This window comes from Phyllostomus discolor, chromosome 13, assembly GCF_004126475.2.
Source record: "Phyllostomus discolor isolate MPI-MPIP mPhyDis1 chromosome 13, mPhyDis1.pri.v3, whole genome shotgun sequence".
NCBI lineage: Eukaryota > Metazoa > Chordata > Mammalia > Chiroptera > Phyllostomidae > Phyllostomus > Phyllostomus discolor.
Window position 1 is genome coordinate 72,654,063 of NC_040915.2, and position 23,808 is coordinate 72,677,870.

The 23,808-nt window shown below is 41.4% G+C and overlaps 1 protein-coding gene across 1 annotated transcript; it reads right to left on the reverse strand.

The window, feature by feature from the left end:
• Positions 1–7,993: 7,993 nt before the first annotated feature.
• On the reverse strand, positions 7,994–10,323 carry TMEM225 (transmembrane protein 225). The gene is made up of 4 exons (XM_028527246.2): positions 10,134–10,323; positions 9,392–9,538; positions 8,987–9,121; positions 7,994–8,273 (listed from the first exon to the last, which is right to left on the reverse strand). Exons 1-4 carry the CDS (start codon positions 10,306–10,308, stop codon positions 8,062–8,064), a joined length of 669 nt encoding a protein of 222 aa, XP_028383047.1. The 5' UTR covers positions 10,309–10,323; the 3' UTR covers positions 7,994–8,061.
• Between the last annotated feature and the right edge of the window lie 13,485 nt (positions 10,324–23,808).

Below are 23,808 nucleotides of genomic sequence, written 5' to 3' on the forward strand. Positions count from 1 at the left end.
GCAGTTAGCTGTTCCCAGGGGCAGTGGTCATCTGTCTTTCCCTGGAGCACAAAGGCCTGGGTACCTCCACTTGTCCTCAGGTGGTAATCTTGTAGTAGTGCCCCAGGAGGCTGGCTGTTTTCCCAGGAGCCAGGATGGGCCTTATCTGTACTTTCTGAAACAAAAGCTTTAACATACACATTACTTGCTAGACTTTTTACCTTAAGTTAAAATTTTCGAAGTCTTGAGCCCCCTTATCAAATCTGCTTACTTAGATGCCTGGCTCCCTTCTTTTTTGTGAATATTTAACCAGCTTCCTACTGTAACATTAATGGTACCTTTATGATTTTGCCCATAGGTAACATGATACTTGGAATTATCTCAGAACCAGAGGTGTAATCGAAATCACTCAGGTCTACTTCTGGATGAAATAAATGGTGATACTGATGTATTGGAATGGCTGTCTCTTGAAGGGAGAGAGGAATAATGTTGCACTGCATTAGGCACTGACATTGTGTGTGTAAATAAGGGGGAAGGATGTATGCAAATGATGTGTGGTTGATGTGGTACACTGTCATGGGTCTTTACTGGTATATTTACTTAATCATGTATTTGGCTGTGTATCTTTTAAACTCTCCTTTTGTAAAGGGGGCTGACTTCTGCTATAGAGGCTGAGACTCACTCTGGCAAATATGTAACAGGAACATGGGATCTAGGCTGGACTGTTACAATACGAGTATATCAATTTAGCCTTTAGATTAGATGCAAGCAGCAGCAAAAGGCACATACATGGGAGGACGAACTTGTCTGTGTCCTCCTGTGGCTATGCCAGCAGCAGAGTGTTGAAGTGCAAGGCCACCAACACACCAGTGGTGCTCTAAGGGGCTCCTGTCTGTCCTAGCGGGAGGTCCCTCTGTGGATTCCATGGAAACAGCGGTGGACGAGCACACGAGATACTGATTACGCCTAGTTTTTCAGTCATTCTGCCTGGCCTCACATTTCCTGTGCCTTTTGCAAGTTTGATGGTTTGGCTGTTCTGGGTTGTTTGAGTGTGCAGGGTGTGTATGTTTTAACTAAAATATACATTTTTGTTTAACTTGCTTTTCCACTGAAAATATGTATTATGGACATCCCTATAGGTCAGTAGATCAATATTCAATTCCTTTATTTTTTCTGGTTTCTCTATGCATACATAATGTGTATATTTTTAAAAGTAATTAGATTATATCATGTATGCTACTTTATTTTCACCTTTTAAAATATTTGTTAGTTTTTTTTATCACCACCACCCCTCAACCCAAACTAACTTCCTTTATGTTCTGCTTGTTTCTCTATTCTTCTGTACTATACAGTTGCCATTGTTCATTTTACAAAAAGTGTCTCAATGCCAACCACACTTCCATGCATCGTGTTTCTGCCCATGAAGGTATCTCATAAAACTACTCCAAGTTAACTACTTAATTATTGTAGTTATAACTCAACTTTTTAAACTAGTTGCTTAATATTTCATGATGTAAGGGTACCATGATTAACTCAACATTTCTTTTTTAGAAATATTCACTTGGCTTTCAGTTTTTTGTCACTATAAACCATGTATCAACACACATTTGAATAAATATACTTATGCTTTTATTTTCATGAGATAGACTCCTAAAGTGAAGTCACTGGATTTAAAAATATACACACACATACACATGCAGGGGCACCAAAACCCCCCTGGAATTTATTTTAAAAAATGGTGCAATTATCCTTACATGGTGTATTTATTCTTACGTTTAAACTTCGGTCACCTTCAAAGTACTCACAATTTGATACAATACACCTATCAAGATGTTTTTTCCACTGCTCAAAATAGTTTTGAACTCATCGATTTTGATGCTTTTTAGTACCTCTGCTGTTATTTGTTTCACCTCTTCCACATAGACAAAACATTTCTCTTTGAAGACTGTTTTCATCTGGGGAAACAACAAAAAAAATCGCCCCAGAAGAAATCACGTGAACAGGGAGTGTGGGACACAGGGGTCGTGTTGTTTTTGGTCAAACTGCTGAACACTCAGTGCAGTGTGGGCAGGGATGCTCGTAAATCACCCATCACGAAATGGGCAAATGTGTTGAAATAGTCTTCGAAAAAAATTCACTGAATCTTAACACCACCCCTCACAACAATGCCAGCTGGTACACTGATACAGATGGGTTCCTAGAACACTCACCTTGCAGGGGAAGCCTGTGCTACAAGGGGCCTGTTCTCCAGAAGATAATTCCTTTAATTCCTTTTTTTTTTTGTCCCTCCGTGTATATATATATATATATGTGTGTGTGTGTGTGTGTGTGTGTGTGTGTGTGTGTAAAATTTAATAAATATTGTTGTATTGCTTTCCCCCAAAGAGAACTATATACACTTACTCCAATAATATGTGAGATAAAGCCCACAATAGATTCTGATATTAGCAACTTGAATTAGTATTGTCAATTTATAAAAGTTCACACATATCAATAAGAAATGAGCATTACATTAAAAGAAATAATAAAGTTTATGAAAAGCTAATTTATAAAATAAGATACATTATGAAATATTATGTGTTACTTATAAAAGCAATAAAAGTTGTAATAGCAATGGAATCTAATTATTACTTATATAAATGGGAAATAATTGTGTATCCTTAGGTATTTCTTTAGAAAAAGACACTCTAAACCTTTAAAAAGCAAAAAAAAAAAAGTTGGGAAATATAAATGTTTTAAACTGCCTTAAACTTGTGAAAGAATGATATCGAGACGGAGAGTGCAAGCAGGTGATGGTTGTTGATGGATTCTGGACAACGCTAAGTCATGAGTCTACCCACATCAGTGATGTGGAAACAGTGAACTGAGTCCTCCTTCTTCTCTCTTAGGTATAATTACTCGTTTCAGAAAGACATGAAATCTTCAGGAGAGTTCAAATACCAAACACATAGAAAAATACATGCATGATTATTAAAAACTTTCAGTTAGTCTCTTCCTGTTATTTTTCTGCTCATCAAGGGAACCTGAAGACCCAAGAATAACCCTGTCCTCTGAGACACTAATTTAAGTGAAGGGCTTATGTAGCTAGCTCTGACAGTTTCCACTTCCTGAACTTAAACTACTTGGGTCTTTGAATAGAAATGAACTGCAGCGACGTGGCTAGATTGGTCAGGTCCCGAGAGAAGGGGACCAGGGACTGAGAAATAAAGAGAGAGAGTCAAAGTGGGGTCAGGTGGAGTCCCTTCTCTGGGATGCGGAGGAGGGAACTGTTTATTGGTGAAGTCAGGATGTATGTATTGAGTAAGCTTTGAAGCAGAGTGTCAGAAAGAAAAACTGCAAGGCTAGGTACATTTTGTTTTTTAAGAACATTTGCTGCTCCTTCTTGGTATGCTCATATAGCAAACATCCAAGTCATTATTTTCTTACAACAATCTATCAGGCAGTCTTCTGTGGCCTAGGGCAGTTGTGCTGAACCCGAGGCCTGCTTCCAACCCCCTTGGCATGCATTATCCTGCTTGGCTCTCCACATGAACCACCCTTGCTCATCAAAAATGACAGGTGTGTCTATGCTTTTGAGTAATTACTTGCAAAGTAGTGCTTCATCATAGCACATTGAAAGCGAAAGATTCAGGAAACAAAACACAGATGAGTTGTATTACTGAAATTATTCACATAATGTAAGGTCAGTTCTTAGAAAGCTAGAATTCTATTATTTCCACCTGCTTTCCTCTTAAATTTCTATTCAGAGATAAGACATTTGGGTTTGTTACACTTCCTTCCACAGTTGGTTCTCTAGTTCCTACCCCCCAAAATATATTAGGTCTTGTAACATGTACAGCCACATATTCCCCCTGCGTTTGGGTGTGGCTGGTATAAATAAATCCACACACTGCCATTCATACAAAGAGTACAGAGCATGCAGTTATGTACATAAAACTTGGTGATGATAATATATATTTTATGTATTTACTATACTATGTATTTACTACCCTGTGGCTTATGTATTGACTACATATTTTTTAATTTTTTTGAGTGCACACTCTACTTAGAAAAAAGTTTGCTGTTAAACAGTAAGCCATGTTGTGCCAGCATACTCATAGATTTTGTGTTTACTCTGACTGCATCATTTCCTCTTGTGCTTGATTCAATCTATGTTGTTTTATACATCTAGTGTAGCCTAAGTTTGCAGCATGTATGAAGGCTACAGTGTTATAATATCTTATAATGTCCTAGGCCTTCACATTCACTCTCCACTCACTCAGTCACTCCCCCAGAGCGACTTCCAGTCCTGTCATCCATTTTTGGTGAGTGCCCTATACAGGTGCACCACTTTTTATCTTTTATTTTTACTGTACCATACTTTTACTGTACCTTTTGATGTCTAGACATGTTTAGATGCATACATACCTCCCTGTTGTTTAAAAGTATTTACAGTATTCAGGACAGTGGCATGCTGTACAGGCTTGTTTGTAATCTTAGAGCAATAGGCTCTACCACACAGCTTAGATGTGTAGTAGGCTAGACCATCTGGGTTTGTGTAAGTGCATGCTATGATGTTCGCACAATGACAGAATTGCCTAAGGATGGATCTCTTAGAGTGGGTCTCATCATCCAGTGGTGCATGACTACACAGACACACACACTCACTTCGGAGCTAAGTTACTGCAGCACGGCAGAGAATTCAGGTGCAGACTGGAACTCCTGCATTAAGTCTCAGGCTGTCTTGCGATTCAAGTGACTAAAATTTTCATAGTTTATTTAATTTGAATGGGATATTATACTGATGATGGGATTCTGTTGATGCAGTAAAAATTTCAGAGTTATATGTGTCTCATTTTTGAATTCTGATATTCATGTAGGTATTTAGGGTAATTCTGTCTCTGCTATTTATTCTCTTATTTGAAAAATGTAACTTTAATATAGCTCAAGCCACACTGCCTGGAGATAAGACACATTTTTGTCTGAGCTAAGAGCAAAGATCTTTGTTTCTCTCACATAACAAATGATTAAATTCTTGCTTCTTTAACTTCCCTGTGAACTCTGGAGAGAAAATAGAATTCCAAATAGCCCCTAAGATCCCTACTCCCTGGTATATACCCCCCGTTAAATTGCTCCCCTTGAGTGTGGGTGGAACCTGTGAATATAATGGGGTGTCACCCTCGTGATTACATTCTGTTATATAAAGCGTCGTCGTCATAGCAGGCTAGAGAGAGATTTTCCTGGTAGCTTTGAAGAAGTAAGCTGCCATGTTATCAGATGACCAGGTGGCTAGGACTTGAAGGTGGTCTCTGGAAGCCTAAAGTGATGTTCCCTGCCAGCAGTCAGTAAAACAAAACAAAACAAAACAAAACACCAAGGACCTTAATCTTAAAACTGCAAAGGCCTGAACTGTGCAACCAACCTCAATAACCTTGGTAGAGGATCCCAAGCTTCAGATGAGATTACAGACCCAGGTGACAAGTTGGTTTCAACTTGGTGAAACCTTGAGCAGAGGACCCAACTCATTGACTCAAAAACCTCCAAATAGTAAATTCGCATTGCTTTATGCTGCTAAATTTGTGGTAGTTTATGATACACCAGTATAAACAAATGCAAAGGATTTCTTCTACCTCCTTTTGTATATATGTGTGGGAGCCTCTTTTGTGTTTGTTGTGTGTGAGAAGAGAATGATGATGATGATGATGAAGTCACTCCATCATCTTTTCTAAAGATGTAATAAGTAAAGTTTTGTAGTAAGTAAAGTCAGGACTAAGTCTGGAGTAATCTACCACAGATGGCGCAGGTGGCACATGGAGAGTGTTCTTTATATTCTCATAGGGAAAGGGACCAAAGTTCTGGAGAAAAGACAAACCTCCCCCAGGCACCGGCGCTGGACACCCCCTTCTCTTTGGAACCTTCTTGATTTATGTACTCACAGCAGTAGGGACCCTCCTCACCCTGCTAGTGATCACAGTGTATCCCCACCTTCACAACCCCATGCCCTGCCTCCTGACCAACCTGTTCTTCTTTGACACGTGGCTCTTCTGGGTCCCTGTCCCCAAAACGCTGAAGACCTTGGTCTCCCCAGGGAAGCAGAACTAGCTCCCTTCACAGCTGTGTGGCCCAGCTCTACCTCCTGCACTCTCTGAGAAGCACCGAGTCATGTCCTAGGACCGCGGCCAGGCCATCGCTTACCAGTGCAGGTATGGCCGACCTGACGCAGGGAGGACATGTGCCCTCCTGGCCATAAGCACGTGGCTCAGGGGCTCTCTGCAGTCTGCTGTCCAGAGAAACTGATGTTCTGTCTATCCTGCTGTGGATGCAGCCGGATTGAGCATCGCTCATCCTCAAACTGGCCTGTGCAGACACCCCTGCCCTCTGACCGTGGCCTTCCTCAGCGTCCCAGGAGTGCCCTCCAGCTGCTTCCGCACACTAGACTTGTTCCATGTGTTCACGTCTGCGCCATCCAGAACACCTGCTCCTCAGAGGGCAGACACAGAGCCTCTCGGACCTGCGCCTCCCCTTTGTTTTTTGTTCCCTGTGTTTCCATTTACTTGAGGCCGATTCCAAGCGTGCGAGGGCAGGGCCGTGGCAGTTTTCCACCACTTGCTGACCCCGTGTCTAAGCCCTGTGGTGTGCACTGGAGGAACAGGGAAGGGAAGAAGCGTGGCTCAGGCTTCCAGACAAAGCATCATTTTTGCAGGGCAAATAAGTGCTGTGATGTAGGTATACACTCATTTTTATGTACAGATGGGGTGGTACATTGTGATGAAGCATTTAAAACCTAAATCAGGTGGAGGTAGACTAGATAAAGTACTTTTCATATTCTGTGGGGAGAAATAAATGTAGTTTGAAAAATTCTACCTTTGGTATATAAAATGCACATAACCATACAAAAATCTAGTATAGAAAATTTAGTGTAAAATTTACTATTTTAAAGAAATTCAGCAAAGCTATCATGTAGAACGGAAGGACAGATAAAGTACTTCCCAGATAAGGTCAAGTTAAAGGAGTTCATCATCACCAAGCCTTTATTATATGAAATGTTAAAGGGACTTATCTAAGAAAAAAAAGAAGATCAAAACTCTGAACAGTAAAATGACAACAAACTCACAACTATCAACAACTGAACCTAAACTAAAACAAAAACAAACTAAGCAAACAACTAGAACAGGAAGAGAATCACAGAAATGGAGATTACCTGGAGGGTTATCTGTGGGGAGGGGGAGGGGAAAGAATGGGGGAAAAGATACAGGTAATAAGAAGCATAAATGCTAAGTACAAAATAGACAGGGGGAGGTTAAGAATAGTATGGGAAATGGAGAAGCCAAAGAACTTATATGTATGACCCATGAACATGAACTAAAGGGCGAGGGAATGCTGGTGGAAAGAGGGTGCAGGGAGGAAGGGCATATAGGGGAGAAAAAATGGGACAACTGTAATAGCATAACCAATAAAATATACTTAATAAATAAAGAACTACAATTCTGTAGTTATAAAATACTCATGGGGATGTAAAATATGGCACAGGGAATATGGTTATTAATATTGTAATAACTATGTATGGTGCCAGGTGGTTACACAAGACCTATCATGGGGAATATTTCATAATATTTCATAATATTTCAAATTATATAAATGTCTAACCACTATGCTGTATACCTGAACTAATATAAAATAATACTGAATGTCAACGATAATTGAAAAAAACAAAAGAAAATAAAGCAAATAGGGCATAATGTTAACATTTCATAAAGTTGGGTGATGTGTACACAGGTGTTTATTATATTATTTTGTATTTCTTGTGAATGTTGGAAATATTGTACAATAAAATAAACAAAAGAAATGAATGGTATTATATAGTACTCTAAATTTTATTATATTAGTTTTAAGACATTTATTATATTTTAACAAATGTGATTAAATGGTGAGAACAAATAGAAGAAACTGTTTAGCAGACAGGGATTTTAAAAAATCATATTCTGGACCTACTTATGGACCCAACCAGTCATTTGCATAATGCCACACACAGACGACACCACTGGAGATGCACATGAAACTGTTTTCATTCACATGAGCGTATTCAAGCTATATCGTATCAAATCACAGAGCCCAGGTTACACGACGTTTTTGGCTTTGTGGTTTCCTTAGAGAATCTTGGTCTAAGTTTTTGGGGTGTACGCGGACAATACTACGAGGCATTACAGCGAGTTTTTGCAATGAAATCACTTCAATAGAGTTCCCAGATTGCTGTGTATTATGACTTTCTTTGGCAGAATTCATGTATTGCTTGTACTGTAGAAGACACAGGATTCCTGGGGAAAAGAGAAGCCAGGGGAGGGCAATGAAGGAACAATAGTCACAAAAACATATCCCTCTGTGTTGGCAGGGAGTCCCTGACCCCAAGTCCAGTGGATTTCTTTTGAACTGTCTCCCAAGCCATTTGGAAGGTGGGTGCTTTAGTGTAAGAGACCAAAGTATGCAGAATAGCTTAAATGCTTCTTAACAAAATTGAGGATTCTTTTTGAAAAAGGACATGCTTACATGTTAGAAATTTCTAAATAAAAATTTAAACCTTTCTATTTTAAAGAACAGTCTCTGGTGTTGGTGCCTGGACATTTAATATTAGATATTGCTCTGCTCTGATCTAAAGCTGCCTTGGCACTACACTGCCTACCCAGGGTTACTGCCCCTCTCCACAGGAGTGAGCATTCCATATTAGCCCTCTCCTTAGTCTTGACTTTGATGGTTATCTCTTCCTAGAAATGGGGAGGGCATGAAAGACAATAGAAAAGGCAGAAATAAGGAGCTGCCCTCTGAGGCAAGCACACTGAACCACTCATGCAGTCCTAATATCCAGCTCTCTCCTTACAAGAATTGTCACCAGGGAGTGAGTCCAGTTGAACTCTAGCCCTTTAACATCCAAGGGTTGGCACCTTTTACTTCATTGTTTCCTGTCCTTTCACTTTCCCTTCTATCAGGTGTGAATTTGTTCTTATAACCCATCAAAGGCCCTGAAGACACTCACCAGAGGCAAAAAGGAAGAAAACACTTAAGTAGGCAGTGGAAATGATCCAGGTGATTTTGTACCCGGAATAGTACACGGATTGCCCTCGCCTCAGCTTCAGGTGATACAGCAGGAGTGCACAGAACAGAAGGATGCCTAAAGTCCAAACAAAAGGAGAAAAAGCCCCTTCTGGGGAACCTCAACTCTTCCATTCATTCATCTTAATCTCAGATATGCATAACTCTAAGCCTCCACACCATACAAAGGCACCTTATCCAAGAACCAGTCCCACTTCAGTGGTTGATCCAACTCAGAAGCTGTATATCTGAGCCAGAAATCTGAGAAGGCAACATGAGTCAAAAACCACAGGCTGGACCACAAACCAAATTTACCCTCAAGCTCATGTTAGGGGAGCTAGGATGTTACCTGTGAAGAAACTGAGGAATACAGTGATGAGGAAGATACATTTAGTTTGAGGAATCATAAAGGTGAATTCCAATCCCAGGAATAAGTTATGGAAGAAGGAAAAGCTGATCACCAAAATCATCATGATCCTGACCACTTTCAGGTCATCTGTTGGGAAGCAGAAGCTATATTGAGAGGTCAGATGTTTCTTGTAGGCTCATTTCCACCCAAGGGCCAAGGGCCACAAATCTCTAAGTAAAAATGAAAATGGGGAGAAATATTTGATTAAACAATGAAGAGAAATGGGGCAGAAATAACGAAGCAGAGAACCATAAGCTGAATGTGAGAGAGGGCCAAAAGAAACCGTTCTCTGTCTTGATATCTCTGTAAGCTTCTTTCTCCTTTTTCCTTTTATCAGAATTCATTTCTCAATTTATCCTGTTCATCTCTGATGCCTATATAACCTGCTTTCCTTGTTGGCAGTTCTCTTTCTTTTATACCCTTATGTTCCTGCTGTGCTGGTCACCCTCCTGCCAAGGCTTCTCAACTGTCCAGCAAGTAAGTCTGCAAACATCTAAACTTTTCACCAAAACAGAAATGGTGGGGTTTTGGATTCTGCCTTGGTTGGCTGTGTTGATTATGGAAGTGGGCACACTGCAACCTGAGGAAACTGCACCAGAGAATAATGAGTCAGCTGGTAAGGCAAACAGAAGGAAAGATGAGCCCTCCCTCCCCACCCATCTTTCCACGGTATGGTTCTTACCTTTTGGCCAAATAGTGGTGTGTATCCATGGACTGTGGCTTTGCATATTTGTTTTTGTTTCAAAATTCAGTGTAACCCATTCATCGACCATAATTCCGAATGATAAGAAGACTAAGGCCCAGGAGGAGAAGAGCATGTTGAGGGCCTGGATGTTCCTGGTTGATACCTGCACCATTGGAGTGGAGATGCCAAGCTGAGACCACCCACCACCCATATCTCCCATGTCCTTTCTCTGATTTGCGTAGTCACAGGAAGAAGGGAAATCTAGACTTTCAGTGATTGCTAAGGCACTGGCAGTGGCAGGAGCTGAAGTAGCCTATGTAAAAGAGAAGATAAGTACCACTCCTCCCCATGCTTCTATCTGGGCCACACGGCTGTCTGAGCTGCCAACTGCCATGGAATCATCTGTGGGCCTGACCCTTGACCCTGGGGTTTGCTGTAGTGGAAGGTCCTGGAAAAGCTATCAAATATAAAGGGAGATACGATATCACATATAAAGAGAACTATCAGATACATAGATAGCTAGAGGCCTTGAAAGAAGCTAAATGTGCAAGACTTAAGAGGCCTAATTTTAGAGACAGAATTACATGTTCCAAGACTAGTTGATAGGTAGGGATCAGTGAAGAGTAGAAGGAATTCAGACCGCTGAAATGAGTAGTCAGCTAGCAGCATCACAAAAGGGAATGACCATTCAAAACCCAGGATGTTTTTTTTAAAGTATATTTTATTGATTATGCTATTATAGTTGTCTTATTTTTTTCTCCCCTTTATTCCCCTACACCCAGCACTCCTCCTCCCACCAGCATCCCTCCCGCCCTTAGTTCATGTCCATGGATCATACATATAAGTTCTTTGGCTTCTCCATTTCCTATACTATCCTTAACCTTCCCCTGTCTATTTTGTACCTACCAATTATGCTTCTCATTCCCTGTACCTTTTCCCCAATTCTTCTCTTCACCCCTCCCTGCTGATAACCCTTATGTGATCTCCATTTCTAGGGTTCTCTTCCTGTCCTAGTTGTTTGCTTAGTTCATTTTTGTTTTAGCTTTTTTGTTTTGTTTTGTTTTTGTTTAGGATCAGTTGCTGATAATTGTGTTGTATGCTCATTGTAATTTTACTGTTCATAGTTATGGTCTTTTTCTTAGATAAGTCCCTTTAACATTTCATATTATAAGGGCTTGGTGATGATGAACTCCTTTACCTTTACCATCTCTGGGAAACACTTTATCTGCCCTTCCATTCTAAATTATAGCTTTGCTGGATAGAATAATCTTGGGTGTAGGTCCTTGCCTTTCATGACTTCAAATACTTCTTTCCAGCCCTTTCTTGCCTGCAATATGTCTTTTGCAGTTGACAGTCTTATGGGAGCTCCTTTGTAGGTAACTGTCTCCTTTTTTCCTGCTGCTTTGAAGATTCTCTCCTTATCTTTAATCTTGGGTAGCTTAACGATGATGTGCCTTGGTGTATTCCTCCTTGGGTCCAATTTCTTTGGGATTCTCTGAGCTTCCTGGACTTCCTGGAAGTCTATTTCCTTAGCCAGATCAGGGAAGTTCTCTTTCACTGTGTTTTCAAGCAAGTTTTAAACTTCTTGCTCTTCCTCTTCTCCTTCTGGCACCCCTATGACTCAGATGTTGGAATGTTTAAAGTTGTCCCAGAGGTTCTAAAGCCTCTCCTCATTTTTTTGAATTCTTATTTCTTCATTCTGTTCTGATTGAATGTTTATTTCTTGCTTCTGTTTCAAATTGTTAATTTGAGTCCTGGTTTCCTTCCCTTCATTGTTGACTTCCTATATATTTTTCTTTATTTCACTTTTCATAGACTTCCCTTTTTCCTCTATTTTGCGACCATACACAACCATTTCTGTGAGCATCCTGCTACCCAGTGTTTTGAACTCTGCATTTGATAGGTTTGCTATCTCCTTGTCGCTTAGTTCTTTTCCTGGAATTTTGCTCTGTTCTTACATTTGGGCATATTTCTTTGTCTCAGTTCACCTGTTATGTTGTAAGGGGTGGAGCCTTAGGTATTTGCCAGGATGGGGCAACCCAGGTTGCTGCATCGCAGTGCTGTCTGTGGGGGAGAGGTCCTAGAGGGAACAATGCCACTTGCTTGACTCTTGGCTGGCTTTCAGTCACTTCCCCAACTACCCACAAGCAAATTTGGCCCGTCTGGTGCTGATTCCCCAGTAGGTGGGTTTATGTATGTTCTAGGACGCTGTGGGGTTTTCCAATGAACTCTCCTGTGAGGCTGGGAGTTTCTGCCACCACTGCAATTCCCGCAGGTTTTTATAGTCAGAGGTTTTGAGGCTTTAGTTTTCTATGTTGGATCCCTGAGTTGCATGATCTGTCTTGCTCCCCAGTTGTTCCTCTCAGTTTATCCTCATGCAAATGTGGGACTGCCAGCTGCTGCCTTACTGTGCATCCTCTCCATCTCAGCTTTCTGTCTCCATCCCTGCTACCAGTCTGGGTGAATGTTTCTTCTTTAGCGCCTTGGTTGTTAGGCTTCCATACAGTTCAATTTTTTGGCACTTCTGTTTGTTTTTTGTTTTTGAATTTGTGATTGTCCTTCTTTTCATTGTTAGAGTAGGTAAAATGTATCTACCTATGCCTCCATCTTGGTTGGAAGTCCCCAAACCCAAGATGTTTTAGAGAAACTTTGTTCCTCATCTGGAAAACCTAAAGCAGTTTAATCAGGTAGGCAGGCATCTAGGAAAGCAGCCAGTCTCTTGACACCAAAAGAAATGCACTGATACACCAAATCAGGCAGTCCAATATCACTTATAAGGCATAGGCAATTATTTGTCAAAATTGCCTTTGTGTCTAGGCAGAGTAACATTTTTGGATTCCTTGGACAGGAAACCATGGAATGCAGTAACTCAGAGTCAGAAAACTTTTCCTGAACTAAGATGAAAGCCATCTCCAAACTTCTTTCTGTCGACTTTGCAGTATCTGCGATTTCTGGGTTTCTCTCATTGTCTCAGATACGTTATGGTGTTTTTCAGACCTCTATATTCATCTTATTATGTTTTATTTATCTTTTTAATTTTAAAAACAATTATTAATATATTTAATATTACAAAGGAGATGTTTTGGTTAATGAAATTGGCTCAGGATTCTGATTTTAAATCCTGGTTCAACCACTAAACAGCTTTCTCATCTTAAAGATAATAATGTTTCCTAGTACATAAGGATTTTGTAAGGATTAAATGAATTTAGAGATGTAAAGCCCTTAACAGTGTTCCCAGCACAAAACAAATGACACATAAACAATTACCATAGCAGTAATTTGGATTTTCTGGGAAGGAGATACTGAGGCAGAGATTTGTATGTGGGGAGTTACTGGGAAGTATACCCAGGTACCACACCTGTTAAATGTTTCAGGGAATCAAGCAGAGCAGATTTCCTGAAGTTGAGACTTCAACACTTAAGAGCAGAAGTTAAACTGAGATGCAGTTGCAACACAAGAAATGTTGGCTAACACCACTGAAAGCCCTGAATCTGGGATGGCCCTTTGGAGTCATCCTGAATGGAGCAAGATTGTTTAGTTTGTCACACAATGCAGGCTGCCTCAGAGAATTCCTTTGCCTTGGGGACTGCAAGTGTCCACAGTCAACATTTCCGTTGGCATGGGAATGAGTCCTCAACCTGCACCTCTTCTGGAGGAGGGCCAGTGGGCTATTAGGGCTGCAAGCTGCCATAATATTTTTTGATTTGTTTGACCCTTGACCCTTGGGTGAAGCAGAAAGACCATGAGTGTAATAGGAAGAACACCACAACAACTTATGTTATCATATTCTTACATGTTGATGCTTTTACTTATATGCAATAGATCCTTAGGTGTAGGATTCCTGGACTGAAAGATTTGTGTTTCTTAAATTTTAATAGGTAATGACAGTAAAGATATAAAGATGTGGCCAGATTAGAAAAACGGATAGAAGCTGAAGGATTTAGTGAGACACAAGTTAAAAGAGAAATCCAGGGTCCAGCCAAAGAGAACAGTGGGCAATGATGTCATTAAATAAGATGCCAAATAGGAGGAAACACAAGCCCAGTGAGCAAGGAGTTAGCTGGTGCTAGTGTGAGTCACACAGCATATGACATCTGCAGGACGCACAATAGATAGAATTAGTCCAGGAACTTGACCACAGAGTAGGGGTATCAGGCAAAGGATGGCACTTCAAATATATGTGGGAATGTCACTGTGTAGGAACATCACACACAACAGTAATTTTGTTTACAAATACAGACAGTTTATTTCCCTTTTATAATCTCGATGCCTTTTATTTTGTTCCTTGCTTAATCATCCTGTCTAGAAACTCTGGTACAGTGTTGAACAGCAGTGGTAAGATGGACATTCTTCTCTTGTTTCTAATCTTGGGAAAATATGCAGTTTTTTACTAGTAGGTATGATGTTAGGTGTGAGTTGTTTGTTTTTGTTTTCTTTCTAATAAGTTGAAAATAATCCCTCTATTTCTAGTTAGCTGAGAGTTTTTATTAGGTGGATATTTGAATTTTTCAAATAAATTTTCTGCATTTATTGAGATGATCATGTAGTTTCCCCTTTTTAAAAAATTTTGTTACTATAGTGAAATATATTGCTTTAGTTTGGAATGTTGAACCTAACTTATATTCCTGGAATCCATACCTCTTGATCATGTTGTGCTGTGGATGGTACCGTTCAGCAGTATCCATCTCAGCTGCGGATGCTCGTCGAAACATGAGAAAAACATGCACAGAGACAATCAGGTCCTGTGGGGGAATAGAAACAGAAGGGCCACTTCTCATGTGGGGATGCCTTGCCACTCTCTCTCCTGGAGGGCACCTTTGGCCACCCTCTCTCCTGGAGGGTGCCCCATGTCCATACCCAAGCAGATTTTTATTGAGAAAACAGACTTAGTTTGTGGATTCACAGTCTGGAAAGATCAAAAGATGTAGGCAACTTACAAAGGCGGGGACAGAACTCCTGCTGAAATTCTGGGCAAGGGTTGTGGTCTTTAACATATGAAAGGGCTACAGGTTCCAAAAGTTTCCTGCCTGTGCTTTTAAATTCCAAGTTAACAACATCCTCCAGCAAACAGATCTCACAGGATCTTGCATATTCTATGTCCCAGGCCTGATCACCCCGGGGGTCCGCCATTTCTGATCTGGGCTGCCCCTGCAGGCCTGAGTTAACAGAGAAGACAAAGGCAGCCAGGAGACTTGGATTTCTCACATCCAAGAACAAAGACTCAGGCTTTGACAAAGCCAAGGGGGCAGGGGTTGATGTCGATCACTCCTTCATATCCACAGCCCCGTGAGTTTCTTCCCAGAAGCCTCCACATGATCATGCCTGTCTTAGGCGATTCCCTCCCTGGGAAATCTTACCCGTCATTGGCTAACTGATCAAGCTAGGAGGTTTCGGCACAGAACAGGCAGCATTCATGCCAGGGGAATAAGTTTTGTCTCCTTCAGTGGCTCCTGGTCCGGAGGTCTTTCACTCAGCCTAAGTCATGGGGGTTTACAGCTTCCTGAGACCAGGCAGGGTGGTCCCCAACATTGTATAATCATTTTTATGTACATTGAACTTAATTTGGTTAAATTTTATTAAGAATTTTATATACTCATTTATAAAGAATATTAATTGATAGATTATTTTGTGTAATGTCTTTGACTAGTTTTCATATCAAGGTAATGTTGGAATCACAGAATGAGTAAAGAAGTTTTTACTTATTCAGTTTTCTTTGTATAAACTTGACATTATTCTTAATTAAATATTTTGAAGATTTCACCAGTAAAACCTTGTGGCCTTGCTTTCTAAATTAATTCCTTTGTAGTCAGAAAGAAAGGACACACTCATCATTTTAGGCATATTGAGACTTGTTTTATGGCCCAGGTGAAGGTTGATACTTCTGGATGTCCCATGTGCATTTGATAAAAACATATATTCTGTCCAAACAAGACCATGGTGTATTCTATAAATGTCAACATAGTCAATTTAATTCATAGTATTCTTCTAACCTGATTGGTTTTCTCTCTAGGATCTATCAGTTACTGAGAAGGAATATTAAAGTCTCTAACTATAATTAAGAATTTGTCCATTTCTCCTTCCTGTTATATCAATTTTTGCTTCACATTGTTTAAAATTTAATATTGTGAGCTTACACATTTAGAATTTTGACATCATTATTAATGGTTACCTTTATCATGATAAAATTTCCCTTAATTCCAGGTAATATTTCTTGTTCTGAAGTCTACTTTATCTGGTATTAATATAGTCACTAAATCTTTTATAATCAATATTTAAATGATATATCTTACATTTTACTTAAAACCTGCCTGTATTTTAAAGTGGCATGTGAAGTGTTGACAATATCTGACTTTTAAATAAAATGTTTATATCTTTTACATATAATATAATCATTGATCAGGCTGGTTTAGGCCTACTATCTTACCTGCTATTTTGTTTACTATTTGTTCAAGATGTGTTCTTTGTTTTTCCTTATATTACTTTTGTCTTCCATATTACTAAAATGTCTTTATTTTAATTTATTTTTTATTGTCTCAATTTGTCTTTATTATTTGATTATTCCTCTGCCTTATTTTTTAGTAGTTTCTTTAAGCATAACAAAATCCATCTTTAAATGATTAGATTTTACTTTCAAATTTTTCCACTTCACATATAATGGACGAATCTCAGGGCAGTACAGTGTCCATCCCTGTGCTGCTGTTGTGTATTTCACTTGCATGAGTGTGATGAACCCCACCCACAGTGCTATTAGTTTTGCTTCAAACAGTGAATTTATCTTGTCTGGCACCCCTTTCCTATAGATTCAAATTTTCATTTGGTTTCATTTTCCTTCTGTGGAAAAATCTTTCATTAACATTTCTTTTTTTTTGTCTGAAGAGCTTTGAATTCATAGCATTGAAGTTTACATAATATTTGACACATAGAGGAGACACACCCACATAAATACATATACTTGACATGTGTTGTTGTCATGTGTGATACATCTGCAGATTTAAGTGAAAAGGATGGAATATTTAGAATGGAGTATTTAGAAAAGAGGATGAAATATTTTCCTTGTGACATAATGATACACCTTCATGTTTTTGAACGAGAAAAAGAAGAAATGGATTATTGAGCTAATAAAAATCTTACAGAATGTTATCAAATATCTCAGGGCATAAAAATACAGTCAAACCTCAGTTCCCGAACATCTCGGTTCTCAAACTATCCAGTTCTCAACCACGTTGTGCACAGAAAGAATGTCTCAGTTGTCTAACAAAACACCAGGTCTCATTCTCCACCCAACACCCCTTTTGTGCTAACACTGGTGTGATCAGTCACCATCTCTCAGGTCACAAACAAAGGAGATTCGGTTTTCAAACAAATTGCTTCTCCAACAGTTTTCCAGGATGAATGAAATCCAAGAATTGAGGTTCCACTGTATTTTATTCCCATTTCATCCCGTGTGTTATAGCTTCCCATATGATACTCTTTCTTCAGGTCTTGCCTCCCTACTTAGTCAACTGATTTTAGTCTCATCCAGAGTAGATTATGTAGCATGCAGAAAAATAAAATTAAGACACTTAGAATTGAAAGGTCTTTAGAGGTTACCTAGTTCATTTTGCCTTATTGTGGAAAATCCCATGCTTCTTTACCTTTCTTCTAAGGTCCATCTACTACCAACAAGTGCATGTCTTAGAACACCAGTCCAGTTCGTGCATAGTTACTATACTCACACACACACACACACACACACACACTACCTTGTGTTTTAGAACAAAATGAAGTCATAAGTAAGCTTATTTACTTATATAAAATGAAGTTTAATTACTCATTTTTTACTATATAGTTGTTTAAATATGTTTGTTGAAGCTTTTAGAATCCTGTTTTTACAATAGAATAAGTTCAAAGTGTAATAGTAATTCCATTTTAAGTGATTTTTAATTAGATGGAATTTTCAATTTTTAAATATTTAGTTTTTTTAGGAGAACTGCTGATTATAGGGACATTCTTTTGCAGCAGTGTGTGTATGTGTGCCTGTTACTGTCCTATGGCAGAAAAATGTAATAATAATAGTGATTTTTTTCATTAAATTTACTGAGGTGACACTGGACAATATAGGTATTAAGTGTACACATCATCTGTACATTGCGTTGTGTGTCCATTATTCAAAGTAAAGTTTCCCTTCACCATGTATTTGACCTCCTTTGCCCTTGACTACTTCCTTCACTCCTTCCCTTTTGTAACCACCATACTGTTGTCTGTGTCTTTGAGTTTTTGTTTTTCCTGTTTGTTTATTTGTTGCTTTCTGTTTTATATTTCACATGTGAGTAAAATCATATGGTTCTTGACTACTTTTGTATGACTTATTTCACTTAGCATGATATTCTCATGATCTATCCATATTGTCACAAATGGCTATATTTCATCTTTTCTTGTTGCTGAATAGCATTCTATTATACATATGTGTTGGGGACCACTCTGTGTGGTTTTGGAGATTGTAGCCCCGTGAGAGCAAGCTCTGAAAGGGGCTGGTAAGTCTCCCTGGAAAACCAGGTCATGATGTAGGTGGCAGGCATGACTAGATTGTAAAACCTAGGGTCCCATGGGAATGAGACCTAAAATGTACATTTTGTCCTTTGAAGCCTGCTCTTCCCAGCTATAAGCTCTGTCAGTGTAACCTAGATGTTTGAGTTCAAGGCATAAGGAGTAAAATTCCCTACTTCATGATATACGCCTTTACAGCCATCTGGTACCTGTATGCCTCACAGACCCCAACCTGAAAAGATTTCTGTGCTTCTTTAACTGTTACCTATAGATAGTGTTAGTTTTTTATGACTACAGCCTGTTGGACATTGATTGATTATCTGTGCACCTGTACTATAACCCCCTGCACTTCCCAACCCTAATAAAAGCCTGTAGGCTTAGGGCATTCTCCATTAAAGGGAATCACCACCCCTTTTCCCGCCAGAGCAAGATTGTGGCCAGTCTGACTCTTTATTTCCATCTGTGGTGGCTCAGGGAACCAGACTGGCCAAAGTTCCCCTTGTCTGGTACCTGGAATAGGGACAGAGGCTATGAGCCATCACAGAGCACACATCTACTTAAGACGGGATTCAGCACCTTCATCCCATAGGTAAAGGAACAGTGGTACCAGAGCTTTCTGGCTATACCGCAGATGAGTGTAAGATAAGGGAAAAGGAATTCTTTTAAAGCCGCCTTCTTTGTGGCCATTTTGCATTGGGTTTTACCTTCTGTCCTCTGCACCCTCTTTAGTGAGTAACAGTCTTGCTCTCTTCCAAGCATTTGCTGCACCCTGCAGGCATGGGTCCAGCAGTTAAAAGCCACTAGGGTGCCTCCAGCTAGAACACACCTGTGAAAGGATAAGCTTAAACGTGGACAGGGACAGAACACTAGGTTTCCCGCCAGCCGCAAGCAAAAGTCCATGCAATGAGAGGCACACTAGAAAGTCACTCTCAAGCTCATCCCCTCGGCATAACCCCCACCTAGGTTTAGGCTTGGGAGAAAGAGCAATGACTTCCCCTTTAATGAGTTTTAAAAGTAGCACCTAGTTACAGGGTTATTTATGAGTGCTCAGGTCCGGCTGGACTCTGAAGACAAGAGGCACTTCCTTCTCCCCAGTCCAAACCTTTGGGTGTCCCTACCTAAGTAGGGGCCCTGTGGCGGTGTCTAGGGCCATTCCCTGAGGTGTGCAGGGGCCTCATAGGGAACTCCATCATGGTAATTAAATTTTGGCTCATCTGGGGAAGGGCACATAAGGATTGGTCATCCAGCACCCTGAGCCCCCCTGGTTGTTCTAGACAACCCCGGGGAGAAACCAAGGCAGTAAGAGAGGCAGGGATGACCAAGGGTGACACCTCTGGGAGCTCTCCTCACAAGCAGTGCATTGCAACACACCACATTTATTTCTTCCCCAGCAGTTAGTCGGAAGAGGCTCACAGAACTATTAGGAAGAGTGAGAGCAAGGAAGCACGCATCCGAAAGCAACTATCCCTCCCAGCCACCAACATGGGTTCAGGACTTTCTAAGGAGCAGATGTATTCTCTGCTGCTTCAGCAGCTCCTTCAGGCTGTGGGATATCAGGTTAAAAAACAGAATTTAACTAATTTGTTGAAGACAATAAAGATGGATGGAGCTGGAAAGCATTATGCTAAGCGAAATAAGCCAGGCAGTGAAAGACAAATACCATATGATCTCACCTTTAACAGGAACCTAAACAACAAAACAAAGAAACAAGCAAAATATAACCAAAGTCACTGAAATAGGGGTCAGTCTGACAGTGACCAGAGGGGAGAGAAGAGGGAATATCAGGGGAGAATGGGAAGGGTTTACAGGAACAAATTTAAAGGACACATGGACAAAAGCTAGGGGGAGGGTGGTAATGGGAGGGAAGTGGGGAGGGTTGGGTGGGTGGGCTGGAATGGGAGTAAATGGGAGAAAACTGTACTTGAACAATGATTAAAATAAAACTTAAAAAATAAAAGAGCTACTATCAGTGGTTTCCAGATAAAGGCTCTCTAGATTGAGAAGTGTGGGAAAAAGTAGGACAGAAATTGAAGTGGTACCGGGAGAACAGGACACCAATAGAACATCGGGATTTATTGACCTGGAGCCTGGTTAGAACGGCTCTCATCCCTGTTCATACTAACAAACTCATGAGTGGGAAAACTTAGAGGAAAAGGAAGAGAGACCTGTAGGGCAAAGGCAGGCATAGTTGCTAAACCTGATAATAGAAATCCTCGGCCCCTGCAAACGGAGGAAAAGGATAGGCCAGAAACAGCAGGGGGCCTACCTTTCTAAGCACAAGTAAAAAGCTGCGATTTTAAATTGCAAGAGGCTGCTCAGCTGCTCATCCTGCTGCTCATCCAGCTGCTCATCTGCTGCAAAAGGAGGAGGGAGCACCCCTTCTCACCGCTCCCTCAGCCCTGCTCTGTGATGACTCACTGGAGGAGCTGCTCCCTCCCCACCCAGCTAGCTGCTCCTGCTTGAGCCTCTGAAATCTGCCCACACCTCCCTCCTCCATTAGATCCACCCCCAGCCCCTGGGCAGACTGCCTTGCTGTACAGCAATGTCTCTCAGAGGCTGGGAAAGTGGGATATTGGGAAGCATTATCTGCCTTTCCCATTGTCACTGGCTGACGGGGAACCCAGCACAGGAGCCTTTGCCTTTTGAGATATACAGGAATTTAAAAAAGAGCATTAAAGACGATGGGCTTTCAGTCGCCTTACACTGTAGGGCTCCTGTCAGCTGTCACTGAAGGGTATTGGATGGTGCCCCGTGATTGGTTTGCCTTAGCTAGCAAGGTCCTAACGCTCCTGTAGTTTTCTGTGTGGCTTTCAGAATATACTGATCCCTGCCACTGTCAAGCAGTGGAAAATAACTGAAACCATATCTGGAAAAGACACCGGCGTTCAGGCTGCCTGTCACTACCAAACCCAATAAGCAATGACAGCGATTGAATCTTTATGGGCGCTTTATTCAGATGGCCAGTTATCTGAGAAGATGGTGGGTTCACACACACCAACAGACCATCTTGTCTTTTCTTTCCAGGCCAGACCTTTTATAAGAGACAGAGTGCGGGCGGGGGGGGGGGGGGCATGGTGATAAATAAGGGGCGATGAGGGCTTTGAGATACAGAAGCTGCAATATTCCTGTCTTGGGCAGTGAGCTGTTCCCAGGGGCGGTAGTTATCTGTCTCTCCCTAGAACACAAAGGCTCGGATGCCTCCAGTTGTCCCCAGGTGGTAATGTTACAGAAACATAACAAGGGGGGGCCTGGGACGATATACTATTATTGAAAGAAGGCCCTGGGTCTGTTATGTCCACCGCCCTAGGAAAGACGTCTCTCAATGCCAGAGATTCGTGAAAAGGAAAGGAAATGTTTATTTAATGCTATACAAACTTCAAGTAGTGACCTAATGTCTTTATCAAAAATCCTAAAGTCCCTAAAAACACCCACAAACACACAGTCTTTCCTTCCTTCCCCCTTTGCCCAGTCCAGAGTACTGTATCTCAGGAAAGGAAATAGAAGTCCATGGCTCAGGCAGTCCTCTGGTTCTTCCTCTCAGGGCTGCGGGAGTCTCCACTCTGTCAAGGCCGCGTGGTTCCCCCTCTCTCAGGGCTGCGGTCCTCTCTGAACTTCTAAAGCTGCATGGTCCTCCCTCTCTCAGGGCTGCGGGAAGGGAGAATCCTCACTCTGCCAAAACTGCATGGTTCTCTCCTCCAGGGCTGCCGCATGGTTCTTTCTCTCAGGGCTGCGGGAGTCCCCACTCTGCCAGGCTGCGTGGTTCTCCCTCAATGGCTGCCGTATCTGGGTTTAAATCCCCCGCGCCAATCTTCTTCTGCAGCCCCATTTCCGACTCCTCCTACACTTGGGCACACTTGCCCTCAATCTGCTGTCTTCTCCAGCTTTTCTGGTCGCCATCGTGGGTCTGGGCAGGTGTCACCCCATGTCCTGGAGCCAGTCTTCTCCCAGCTCCCACGCAGGCGCTGTAACTCAGGGGACCTGCCTCCCAGGTCCCATCTTGGCAGGGGAGTCCCTTTCCATCCCCCTGGCCTTGAGCATGGCCATAGCTATTTAGCATATCTAAGTGACCAGCCAAAGGCTATAGGTATGCTAAATGACCATGCCATGGATTAGCTGCAAAGCTGCCCTGCATGTTCTTGCTCTGGGTGCCCCTTCCCCCAACTCACACCTGTGGGGGAAGGGGTGAAGACACCTTAAAATCTCCTGGACACCTTGAGTTCTGGACCCATTTCAAATGCCTATTTGGGGTCCCCCCTCTTGGCTGCACCCTGTAACAGTAATCTTTAGCAGTGCCCCAGCAGATCAGATGTTTTCCCAGGAGCCTGGATCCACCTTATTTGTAGTTTCTGAAACAAAAGTTTTAACATACATATTACTTGCTAGACTTATAACTTTTTACCTTAAGCTACAATTTTCCAAGTCTTGAGTCTCCTATCAAAACGAAACATGCTTCTGGGAGTGGATAAATTCAAAACCACCGAAGAGCAGCCAGAAATGGACCCTCTGGTTTTCATTCAAAGCTCCCAGGCAGCTCTTGGTGCCATAAAGATGGTCCCGGTCCCGGAAGCTGCAGAGGCTTATTTAGACTTTATCGATAGACTACAAGAAGCAATTCAAAAACAAATTGAGATTCAGGAGGCAGCTGAGACGCTTTTACTACAATTGGCTTATGAAAATGCAAATAATGCATTTATAATAAGGCTGTACTCAGTCCCCTCTAACTAACCACCACTGGTATCAGTCAATTTATCAAGGCTTGCCAAAACATAGACACCAAACAACCTCGAGCCATGTTGCTAGCAGCAGCCATAAAAGGAGAAATAAAATGCTTTAATTATGGCAGAATAGGAAACACCTGTTGGGAGTGCCAGACCAGACAACAGGATAGTCTAAAACATCTGTCCAGTAAAGACTGCCCACAGTGTGGCAAGGGTAAGCACTGGGCAAGTGAGTGTAGATCTCCATATGATAAAAATGACAAGCCGCTCCCACCTCAGTTAAATGGGTGGAGTGGCGCACACTCAGGTGCCCCAAACCGCAACAGGAGTTATCTCCACAGCAGCAACCAACTGCTCTGGGCTCAGAAACATACTGAGTCTCTGACCTCTGAGCTGCTACAAGAGGGAGCACAGGATTGGACTTGGTC